This window comes from Mesoplodon bidens (genome assembly GCF_964165515.1).
Source record: "Mesoplodon bidens genome assembly, chromosome: 2".
Lineage (NCBI taxonomy): Eukaryota > Metazoa > Chordata > Mammalia > Artiodactyla > Ziphiidae > Mesoplodon > Mesoplodon bidens.
Genome location: NC_138177.1, coordinates 97735192 through 97748317, shown reverse-complemented (window position 1 = coordinate 97748317; position 13126 = coordinate 97735192). Strand labels below are relative to the sequence as shown.

The window sequence follows — 13126 nt, the reverse complement described above, 5'->3', positions numbered from 1 at the left end:
ATCTTCAGAAATGATTTCATTATAATTAAAATATCAGTGTTGGGGTTTTGTCTATTTCTAACTCATTTGTCACCTCCTTTGTCCTAATTATTAACAGATAAATAGTATCAGAGTTATGTGTCTTTATAAGATGATATAACTCAGTCAAAAGGTATCTTAATTTCACAAGTTCTAGATTAAACCTAGATATATGTACATCTTATTGCTCAGAATAATTATGCATAAATATGCATAAACAACATAGTTTTATCTCCTCTATTACAAGAACATGAGGGACTTCCATCTAGCAACATGAATGTTGTCAAAATTTTTCTTTTTATTTAAAGTTTATTTTCATTAGCTTAAGTATAGTCACAGAAACCCTAATCCTGTCACACTTCTACCTCATCTAGAGATTAAGTCTGAAGTCTGTGTGATGTGAACATTCTTATATTCCATCGTTTACTGCCCAAAGTATTTCTCAATATTTGCATTACTTTTCTCTTTCTTCCTTTTTTTCCACGAGGAGTAAGAATATCTCACACTGCAGAGATGATTCTTCTACTTTACCTATAATCACATCCCTCCTACCTGTTCCATGACCTTGTCAAATAGTTATCCTTTCTTGGTATTCCACTTGATCCCTCCTTCCTAAGTTACAAAGATATCTGTCAGCCTATCCTAAAATAAAGTACCTTCATGCTGTTCCTGCCTCAAGCCTTGTTTTATCATTCTGTTCTCTTTTCAGTACATTTTCTATATAATTAACCTCATTTTTTTTTTCTTTTCTGACACCCAGTCAGTCATCACCACGTACAATCTGGCTTTTGTTTTGCCCTCACCACTCTGGTGAAGCCACTCAAGAAGATCCTTTCTGGTTCCCAGATCCCATGACTTCCTTTCAGTTCTCTTCTTTGACCTGGCTATAGTATTTGACATTGTTGCTTTCCTCTTTTCATGAAAAACATTATGCTAGCCACAGCATTAGGTTTCCCTTGTTAACCTAGTAATAGTAACAACTATAATAATAGCAAATAATATTTATTGAGTACTTACTATCTTCAGATATTGTTCTAAATACATTCATATAACATTACTCATTTCATCCAAAAAACTATATAAAATAGCTACTACTATTATTATCATCCTATTATTGTTATTCACATCTCCATTTACTAGCTATGTGGCTGTGGGAAAGTTACTTAACTTCTCTGAGCCTCAGTTTCCTCATCTTAAATGGATGTGCTGGTATTGTTTTGAGGATTAATATGTTAGTACATGTAACTCGGACAAGATACTAACTCAAGGTATGAGCTACTCTCTCCATTTTATAAATTAAGCTTAGAAAGTTAAGTAATTTATACAAAGTCAAATGACAAGTAATTTGGTAGAGCTCTTACTGAACTCTAGGCAAGCTGGCTTTACAGGCTGTGCTCGTAACCACTACATTATTGGCTCTATTTACTGTTTTTCTGGCTTTGCTTCCTGGCATCTAAATATGTTCATTCTCCAAAAATCTATCCTTGATCTTCCTTTCTTTTCTATCTACCTTGTCTTCTGTTATATTTCACCTAATCTCACATTTTCACTCTTCAGGTAATCTTTAACTTTCATAAACTCCACTTCTACTTTTTAGCTACCTGATAAACTTGTTACCTCGGATGGCCTTCTGCCATCACTCATTTTCTCTCACACGTTTTTTTCTTCCTATAGTTCCCATCTTTGTTACAGTATTACTGTTATTCATGCTCTGCAAGCTCAAATACCCCAGGTACTTTTTAATTTTACTTCATTACCTCTCTAGGACATCCAGATAGTTGTTGAGACTTGATTATAGTTCTGTTCCTTCTAACAGCCCACCCTGTTCCTTTCTGTTGCCAATGCCTGATTTGTAACTCATAACCTTTTCTATGGACTAGGCAATAGCCTCCATACTTCCACTCTCTTTTCTCCATTTTGTCATATTACCCCAAACAAGATAAATCTTGTGGAAATATAACTCACAATTTTAATCTTATGTTTAAAAATCTTCAGTAACTCCCCACTGGCTACAGAATGAAATCCAAATTCTTTAGTTGCCACAATTTTTTCTCAAACTACCTTTCCATATTTTTTTCTTGCTGTTTCCTGTAGCTACTTCTGATAGCATAATATGCTTTCTGAGCTTTGGATTCAGATTGAATTTCAAATTCTGTCCTTGCTGCTTATTTTTGCATGTGACTTTGAGCAAGTTACTTAACCTCTCTGAAATAAATTTCTTCATCTATAAAATGAGAATAATATCTCATTACTTGCTGTCAAGACTAAATGAAAAGATAAATCAAAAATACTTGTCACCTGTGGGGAGGTGCACGACCACTGCTGTCCCCACTGAGTCCTCAAGGCTTGTTCTGTTGGCTACATGAGGCTGGAAATGATGGGATTCCGTGTCACTGCTTTCTACTGCTTTACCCTAATATGTAAAACTTTTTCCTCAATAAATGATAGAATAAGTAAAAAAATAAAAATAAAAAAATACTTGTCACAATTCAAGAAATGGTTTCATCTAAACTGCATTATTACTTTTTAAATTGTCTATAGAATCTGTAGTAATGTCAATATTCTCATTCTTGATAGTGATAAGTTGTATTTTCTCTTTTTTTTTTCCTGATCTGCCTGGCTAGAGGCTTATCAATTTTATTGGTCTTCTTAAAGAACCAGCTTTTGATTTCATTGGGGGTTTTTTTGTATTGGTTTTCAGTTTCTATTTTATTGATTTCTACTCTACTTTTTATTATTCTCTTCTACTTACTTCAGGTTAATTTGTCTTTTTCTGTTTTTTCACAGTGTTAGTTGAGGTCATTGATTTAAAGACCTTTCTTCTTTTCTAGTATAGGTACTTAGTGCTATAAATTTCCCACTACATACTAAATTAGCAATACCCCAAAATTCTGATGTGTTGTGTTTTTTTTTTAATTCAGTTGAAACACTTTCTGTTTTCCCCTTTGGTTTCCTCTTTGACTCATGTGTTATTTAGAAAGGTGTTATTTAGTTTCCAAATATTTGGGAATTGTCCAGAGATGTTTCTGTCACTGATTTCAAAATTAACTCTATTGTGGTCAAAGAATATATCTAATATGACTTATCTTTCTAAACATATTGATACTTATTATATGACACAGAATATGTTCTAACTAGGTCACTAAACTCTTTGCAAGTGAAAAAATGTGCTTCCTGCTGTCGTTGGGTGGAGTGTTCTTAAAATGTTGACTAGGTCAATTTGGTTGATAGTGTTATACAAAGTACTCACAAATTTTCTGTCTACTTGTTCTGTGAGTTACTTAGAGAGGGGTATTGGCATTTTCTGCTACAATTATGGATTTGTCTATTTCTCCTTGGAGTTGTATGGGTTTCTGCTTCAGGTATTTTGAAGCCTTATTATTAGATGCATAAGTATTTGGAATTATTATGTTCCCTTGATGAATTGACCCTTTTATCATTATGAAATGACTTTCTTTATCACTGGCAGTATGTCTGTGCTCCAAAATCTTCTTTGTTTGATATTAATATAAGCACTCCAGATTTCTTTTTGTGTGTGTGAATCTGTTTTTTTAATTGAAGTATAGTTGATGTACAATATTATATAAGTTACAGGTGTACAATATAGTGATTCACAATTTTTAAAGGTTATACTCCATTTATAGTTATTATAACTCCAGATTTCTTTTGATTAGTTGTGAGAATGATATATATATTTCCATCTTTTTACTTTTAACCTTTTTGTGTCTTTATATTCAAAGTAGGTTTCTTGTACATAGAGCATATAATTGGGTCTTATTTATCTATGCAACCCGATAATCTCTGACTTTTAATTGGGATGATTAGACCATTTACATTTAATGTGATTATTTATATGGTTAAGTATAAATCTATTTGCTTTCTGTTTATCCTGTCTGTTCTTTGTTAGCTTCTTCTTTTTTCCTGCTTCTTTTAGACTGATTATTTTATTTCCATTTTATCTCTTTTGTTGGCTGATTAGCTATTCTTATTTCAGTTTTTTGAATGTTTGCTTTAGGTGTATAGTATACATCTTTAACTTATCATAGTTTACTTTCAAGTGAAGATATAACGCTTCAAGTGTACTATAAGAGCGTTAAAATAGTATAGTTCCATTTCTTCCCTTCAGACCTTTATGCTATTATTGTCATCTATTTTGCTTTTACATATATTATAATGCCCATACTACATTGTTATATTTTTGTTTCAATCAGTTATCTTTTGAGTTATTTAAATAATACAGAAAAAAGTCTTATATAAATACATAGTTGCCAGTGTTCTTCAACTCTTTGTGAATATCCCTATTTCCATCTGGTATCATTTTTTTCTGCCTAAGGACTTCCTCTATTATATCAGGTCTACTCATGATGAATTCTTTTTTTTTTTTTTTTTTTTTTTTTGCGGTACGTGGGCCTCTCACTATTGTGGCCTCTCCCGTTGCGGAGCACAGGCTCCGGATGCGCAGGCTCAACGGCCATGGCTCACGGGCCGAGCCGCTCCGCGGCATGTGGGATCTTCCCGGACCAGGGCAGGAACCCGTATCCCCTGCATCGGCAGGTGGACTCTCAACCACTGCGCTACCAGGGAAGCCCTAATGATGAATTATTTAAGCTCTTGTATGTCAAAAAAGTATTTGCCTTCATTTTTTGAAAGGTGTTTTTGTTGTGTATAGAATTCAATGTTGACACCTTTTTCTTCTAGTACTTTAAAGTTGTTGCATTATTTTGACAAGAAATCTGCTGTCATCCTTATGTCTAATTTGCCATTAATTTCATTCAGTGTATTTTTCATTTCATACATTGTAGTTTTCATCTCTTGAAGTTTGATTTGGGTCCTTTGTATATCTTCCATGTCTCTGCCTAATATTTTGAACATATGGAATACCGTTACAGTAACTATTTTAATGTCTTTGTTTGCTAATTGATTTCTGGGTTGGTTTCACTCGTGATATTCTCTTATTATGGTTAATATTATCCTACTCTTTGCCTGTTAGTGTTTTATTGGATGCTAGATGTAAATTTTACTTTCTTGGATGTTGGATTTTTTTCTGTATTTCCATAAATATTCTTGAACTTTAGTTTGGAATGCAGTTAAATTATTTGGAAACAGCCTGATCTTTTCAGGACTTGATTTTAACTTCTTTTGGACCTAACCAGAACAGCATTTAGTTCAGGACTAATTAGTCTACACTAATGAGTCAACACTCATCTGAGTTCTCTATCCCATTTCCCGAAAATTACAAAGTTTTCAAATCTACCTGGTGGGAATAAGCACTGTTCCTGACCCTCTCTGAATGGCAGGTACTACTTCATCTAATAATTTTGGGTGGTTCTTTCTGCATCCTTGGTTAGTTTTCTCTTGTGTATTTGCTGATGATTATGCTGCAAATACTTGAGTGGGACCCTTTACATGTCTCCAGAGTTCTCTGTTTGTGCAATTTTCTCATCTCTAGTACTCTGACCTGAAAATTCTAGCTGTCTTGGTCTTTCTGGACTCTCAATTCCATCTCTTCACCTCAAAGAGTCTGCCAGTGGGCTTCCCTGTTGGCGCAGTGGTTGGGAGTCCACCTGCCGATGCAGGAGACACGGGTTCGTGCCCCAGTCTGGGAAGATCCCACATGCCGTGGAGCGGATGGGCCCATGAGTCGTGGCCACTGGGCCTGCGCATCTGGAGCCTGTGCTCCGCAACAAGAGAGGCCACATCAGTGAGAGGTCCGCGTACCACAAAAAAAAAAAAAAGAGTCTGCCAGGCTCCACCTGGGTTCTCCTCCCTTTGTCAAATCCTAGAAACTCTCTCAAGGTAGGAAGGTATAGTAATCATAGAACTCACTTCAATTTTTTTCTTATTTCTTAGGAATCATTCTTATTTGTTGCTTAATATTCAGTGTCTTAAAAACTACTGCTTCATATACTTTTTCCCGTTCTTAGATTGTTTCAGGCAGGAGGGAAATACTGTTCATGCTATTCTGTTTCCCGGTAGACAGAGCTAGGAAATATATACAATATATATACATACACATATATTTGTATTTCCCTGTAGTTATCCCTATACAGTATACTGAAAACCTGCGTTCACACCTGTTTAATTCTAGTGTTTAATTTTCTCCCTTTTCATATTTGTAATTCCCTCTTCCAACAGTGAGTAACCTACTCCCCATACTCCGCTGTTGCCACCACATGGACCCAGCTCACCCTGCTCTAGCTCTGACACCCCATGCTGGGGTGCCACAAGACATAGATGCCCTCTTCACCTTCCTTGGGCCTGACAACCCCATGTAGGCCACTCTTATGCATGGATGCTCTCCTTGCACCACTTGGGCTCTGGACTCCCCCCACCCTTGCTATGAACTCCTTCCTCATACCCCCTAGACTCTAACATTCTACTCAGTGCTACTCCTGCTACCCTTCTCTCATTCCCTCCTCAACTGTAGTTACTGACCTTCTTGGTCCCACCTAATGACTTGAGGAATGAATTTTTCAGAAAGCAAGGGAAACGGAACTTCTTTATACAAATATGGGTATCTTCCACATTCTTGTGTTCATATCCAATTATGAGCAGCATTTAATGGTTCTGTAAGTTTGTTTTGTTTCTTAATTTTGGTGCTATATTAGTTTGCTAGGACTGCTGTAATAAAGCACCACAAACTGAGTGGCTTAAACAACAGAAATGTATTGTCTTATGGTTTTGGAAGCCAGAAATCTGAAATCAAGGCATTTGCAAGACCATGTTCTGTCTGAAGGTACTAGGGAAGTATCTCTTTCAGCCCTCTCTCCTAGCTTCTGGTATTTCCTTGTCTTATACAGCATAATTCCAGTCTTCTCATGGCATTCTCCTTGTGTTCATGTTTGTGTCCAAATTTCCTTATTTTGTAAGGACACCAGTCATATTGGATTAGGGGCCACCCTAATCCACCTTAACTAGTTACATCTGCAACAACCCTATATCCAAATAAGTTCACATTCTGAGGTACTGAGGGTTAAGACCTCAACATACAAATTTTGAGGGGGACACAATTTAGCCCATTATAGATACTCAGGAACCCAACTTCAGTAATCTGACGTAGTTTGAACACTTGAAAATGAATAAGTTTTCTATGTTTTCTATTTCTCTATGACAGTTTTTTGAAATATGGTACCTAGCTGATATTATTATTAATTATTATTCAAAATATTGCCATATTTACCTAATGGAATCATTTTTTCATTTGTATTATGAAATATTTCATATATTCAGAAAAGTATATGTAAGTTACAAAGCATAATAATGAAACAAATTAAAAACTGAACCAAAAAAATGAAACATTACAGAATTCTGTATTTTTTTAAATTTTCATTTCATATTTAAGGGATTACATTACATCAAAATGAAGAATAAATTTGATATGCTAATAATGCTGTGTTTTGATAGTGAGATCTGGAACGAGTCATTAACCTTCATAAACTTCTCTTACCTCCTCTATAAATAGGAATAGTTATGATACCTACCTTATAGAGTTGCTGTGAGCATTAAATGAGATAATGTATATAAAGCACTTAGTATTAGAACATAATAAATGCACAATAAATACTAACTGTATTATTATTCAGGAGAATGAGAAATTAGCATAGAAATTTAGATTGTTTTTAATTGACATTCTTTTCCTAATCATAATCCAGTGTTTCTTCATCATTTCATATTCGTTTTATAATTTTGTCAAGATCAAACATAATACAGTCACATAATTACAATTTGAGTCTCATAAACTTACTCCAAAAGAAATAAAATTAGGGGGCTTCCCTGGTGGCGCAGTGGTTGAGAGTCCGCCTGCCAATGCAGGGGACATGGATTCATGCCCTGGTCCGGGAAGATCCCACATGCTGCGGAGCGGCTGGGCCCGTGAGCCATGGCCGCTGAGCCTGCGTGTCCGGAGCCTGTGCTCTGTGTATGGCAAAAAAAAAAAAAAAAAAAGAAAAAGAAATAAAATTAGGCCTGAGTGGATGTTTGTATCATACTTATATATTCATTGGGATGGTAGTTTCCTCTGTTTTTAATACATAAAACGATTCCTTTGTAATTGAAAGTCTTAAATCCAAAAGATTGAATATCAAAGAATAATTTCAATCTAAACTCTTTATACATAAGCTTTAGGATATTCTGTTTTATTTTGTAGTAAATGAGTACATATTGTTTTCTAAAAGAGAAGGCAAAATCACCCAGGTGTATTGCCTATTTTGTTAATCCAACAAGATATGTGTTTGATTATATCTCATAAAATGGCTTTTCTTTCTTTAAGATCCCCTTGGAAAGGACTTCCAGAACTGACCAACGAGAATGGCCAATACTGTCCTTTCAGCTGTGAAACACAAGCCTGGTCAATTGCTGCTATTCTTGAAACACTCTATGATTTATAGTTGACTCATGCATATGATTGCATTAAGTATGCAATCAATTGTATTGTTGAATGCAAGGTAATAATGTAATGTAAATGCTTTATATGCACATGCTAAAGTCATTCTTAAAATCTCATTCATATAATACTGATGCCCAATTAGGTAAGACTGTAAAGCATTGGTTTTACTTTTTCTTTTTTTTTTTTTTTTTTAATTAGGATGTTTGTCTTTTGAATTCAGGAAGTATTCTTCAAATGCCTAGAAAAATCAATAATTTGAAATCCAGAGTTTGAAAAAGAAAAAATCATGTAATCTTCTATTTGTACATAAGTGAAAATGAAATATAAGAATGTAATAATGAAAGAAATGGAAAAGTATCTTTAAATGGTGGTATATATTTTCTTCAGTAACAATATATACCAAACAGGCTGTGGTTAATTAATACTTTTACTATAGTATTTCTAGCACCTTCCACACTGCATTCAATAGATACTAAATGAATGCTGAATCACAGAAGTGTCCACCTGCAATATATGTTCATAACTGAAGCACAGATGTTTATAATGTGCTTTTACTTTTTTCACTGATATATTAACATGTTTTTAATATAATGAATTTCAACAGTATATTTAACAAAATTTACTTGTGCTAATGATGCATAGGATATATGAAAAAACCACAAAGCATTAGGAATTTATTTTCTAAAAACAGTTTTATAAAATTAGTCTTGAGTGCCAGTGTCCTACTATGAGATGGTTTACCTTTCCGTAATGCAAATTGTTGACCATGTTTATGAGAACTTTAAAGAAAAAAATACTATATTAGTTTTCTAAAACTTAATAACTATTTTTAGTTTGTGTATAAAAGTGTATTATACTGGTTTCCTAGTAACCAAAATGTGTTGACAAGTTTAGCATTGAGAACAATCTTAACATAATATAAATAGAGATATGAATTCAGTAGTTATCTTGAATTCAATATAATCATTTGAAAAGTTTTTCATGTTATTTTAAGATACCTTAAATCTGGAAAAGTCATAAAGGAAAAAGGCTTTTAACATTTATATGATTGACATTTTTTAATAGTACTTATATTCTAGATGAATTTTTTTTTTACTGTCTGTTTTTGTCTCAAGAAGGCTCTTAAATTAGATCATTATACTTTCATTTGAAAGAAAATAGTTGCAAAAATCCATTTCATTATTCAATTGTGTATTTATAGTTAAAATAATGGTGCAATAACACTTTTCTCATCTAGAGGTCACATATCCAACCACCTTAACTCTGAAGAAGGAGTAAAAATAAAGAAGAAAAACAAGTAAGCTAAAACTTCTGGGTAGTAAAAATGTAAAAATGCTTCAGATACCAAATACCCATTCTCGACCCTCCTTTAGTTTTAACTAGCTTCGTTCCTGGTTTCCCAACCTAAAGCAGATTAAATCCTACAGATTTAACGACTGTTGTGATAGTAATCTGACCACTGTCTATAAACATTTCCCTTCCTTCTTTATTGCTCAATGTATAACTTTCTCTAACCTGTGCAGTTAAAAAGAATGACCTTCCTTGAGAGGCAGAACCATTAGTCATCAAAGATTCACATAGTTCTATTGTTCTAATTTAACTCCTATATTAAAAGTGGTAAGAAAAGTAACTGAAAACCAACATTAAGTATGTTAAATATAAAAGCAAGAAGCAATGGCTGGCTGATGATTAAATGTGATAACTAAATAAGTAAATGAATATATTAACTCTAATAAATAAATAATAACAAGTTGACAGTTTTAAATACGTAACCATATTGGGTTATCTATGGTAGGGCAAATATCCACCTCAGTAAATTTTTAGGATATCGTGTTGCAGTAGAAAATTAAGTGATTCATATTCCTTACTAGAAATATTAATGAAAGAACATTGTTATAATCTGCATGGCCTATTTTAAAGTTTAAGAGGCATGTTACACATTACTTCATCAAAGGTTGTTAAAATAATAGTTTTAGACTTTAGAGGGATAAATGTTGACTAAAAAACATTTAAATAGAATACTTCATTCCTGAGTGATGTTGGATGAGGTACCATTATATTACATATTGAGAATGGTTCTGTACCTTGGTTCTTAATTAATTCAAATCATTCTTACTTTTTAACTTGAGAAGTTTGCCAGTTTAACCAGTATGCTGTGATAATTTAATACATTTCAAAGATAATTGAGGAAACATGAGACCTGTCATCCTGTCTATGAGCATTATAACCTATGTGAACGCAATGCATTTCTGGTATGTCTTCAACTGCTCTATCTAGTAGGCAAATATCATTTTTATGTCTGTGTGCCAAGAAAATAAAAATCTTTTCTAAAGGACTATATTTTGCATTTATTCCATTATTTACCAGTTAACTAATTTGTTAATGCTGACTACTACCATTTATTCAGAGCTTGCTTATTTTGGGTGCTTTATCTTTTTGCAGGATGTGTGGGGACAAAGAGAGGAAGAATTTTAGGCTGTTCGGTAATTTATTTAATTAGCTATGTTGAAATTAGGAGCAAAGTTAACTTTTGATGTACAAAGTGATCTGTTAGCAGCTATACAATCCCCAGGTATTTCTTGAAATCTTTCACACTACTGTGAATTTTTTGTTTACCTTTCTTTCATGAGTATGAGTGAATTTGTCAAACTTGCCAAACTTATTTATATAGATCCTCAATGTGCCAAAATAATAAACTCAAGTAAGTTGCTCAGTTTTGTTTTGTTTTTCCATTTGTGCGAGATTTCAATTATTAAGTAATACTGATACTTTGTCATTTTGACACAATTTTTTCCTAATATATATTTCTTAATATATCTGGTATTGGTTGGAGGTTTTTTGTTTAACTTACAAAAGCTTTTCATTTTCCTTTAATCAAATTTTTTAGTGTTTATCTTTGTGAACTCTTCTATCTCTTCAAAATTTAATTGAAATTTTAATTGATCCAATAATTTAATAAACTTTTGTTTCTGTGTTATATTCTGGTTTTATATTTATCTATTTACAGCAGCATACAGTATGAGTTGAGACATTACTTCGCTTTTTTTTCAAAATTGTTATATCCAAATTCATGAATTGAATTTGATTTGTAGTGATTCCTTTTTTAAATTATTGAATTTTTATGTAATAATAGGGTGTACTTCTGGGATATACCGTTGAAGTTATCTGTGCCTGTTCAGTCATTTAACTATTATAATTTTTGTTTTAATATTTGTTAGAGCTTTCCCTCACCGTCTTTCTCTCACTAATCCCCTACTCCTTTTTTAGAATCTTGTTCTATATACCTACCTATTTGTTCTTCTCAAGTACTTTTCCATGTCCAAAAAGTATTCTCTTACCATTTTTACTAAACTTATACTTAACACTGTAAGGTAATTTGATAGGAATTGACATTTACAGTATTTAATCTTCTAAGAACATAGAGTGTCTGCATTTATTCAATTTTTATTTTTTTAGATTGCTGAAATTCTTCCTAATGCTTGTTTTGCCAGTTAGAATAAAAAACTCAGATTTAACAAACATTTATGAGCCCCTACCATATAATGGGCAATTTTATATTGGAAGTATTATACCCATTTTATGTATGAGAACATTGCTATAGCATCTTGCCCTAAGTCACACGACTGATAAATTACTGGACCAAAACTCAATCCCTGATCTTCCTACCACAAATCCTTTTTCAAAGATCCTCAAGACTTAAGTCTTCCGTGCTCACCTTCATGCTTCTTGCCACCATCCATCCACAGGTCGAGCTGTGGCTATTATTAGTTGCCCACATGATTATGGAAATCCTTAGATACTGTTCTGCTTGGGTCTAGATATACTCCCTTATTATCCTGGTCAGATAATACATTTGACTCCCTGGTCAAAATGTATCTGCAGCAATCTGCCTTGATAGGATAACTGGTATATTACTGGCTCAATATTCAGACTCAAGATGCATGAGTTAGGTTACACAACTTGGATAAATTTGCAAATATAAGTGTCTTATCAAAGTGAGACAGAGAAAATTCAAAGGCAGTAGGGAACATATTGATCCATGAGAATTTTGGTCAAAGGAAGCAAGTTATATCTATAGAAGTTTACTAACAAATATGGCACTTAATTAGGCAAACACTCAATGTTAATATATTTATGGTAACTGATATATTTTGAAAGTGCAAAACTGAGTGCTAAACATCTTTTCTTATAATCATAACATAAGGAAGTGCTCCAAAGATGATTCATCTTGACTCCCACATCACACTCAATGAATCGCAGACTTCACTTTTACTTGCCTGGGTTCTCATCTATTCCCCACTTTGTATTTGCATTCTTGTCTTGTCCTTAAACAAACATAATGATTGCTTAATTGATCACAACTTACACCATCCCTCATAGAACTGAGGAAAACCTTTCTTGAACACTGCTTATATCCCACCACTGATCAGATGACGTTTGGGATACTCTATAATGTGGCCCCAATCTCATTCCAGTTTTGTTACAATAACTTTTTGCTCTTTCCAAAGCTGATTACTTGCCACTCTGAGTCTTTGTTTTTTCAACTGTAAAAACAAGAATGATGGTAATACCTACGTTGCAGGGCAGTAAGAATTCATGAAGGCAACCCATAGTACGTTAGGATTAAGTTTGACTGCACATAACAGAGCCCATAACAGTGGTCTCTATGAGACAGAAGTCTACAAGTGTGCAATCCAGGGCTGATATGCTGGTTCTGTGGTC

The 13126-nt window shown here is 33.6% G+C and overlaps 1 protein-coding gene across 2 annotated transcripts in view; it reads left to right on the top strand.

Moving 5' to 3' along the window:
• The window catches only part of AGL (amylo-alpha-1,6-glucosidase and 4-alpha-glucanotransferase), an 80745-nt gene extending 70006 nt beyond the window's left edge, over positions 1-10739 (top strand). For both annotated transcript variants that reach the window (XM_081223833.1, XM_081223834.1), the window contains exon 34: positions 8288-10739. In XM_081223833.1, coding sequence (XP_081079959.1) covers positions 8288-8405 — 118 coding nt within the window. In that variant the 3' untranslated portion in view covers positions 8406-10739. The remainder of the gene's footprint in view (positions 1-8287) is intronic.
• The last annotated feature ends 2387 nt before the right edge of the window (positions 10740-13126 follow it).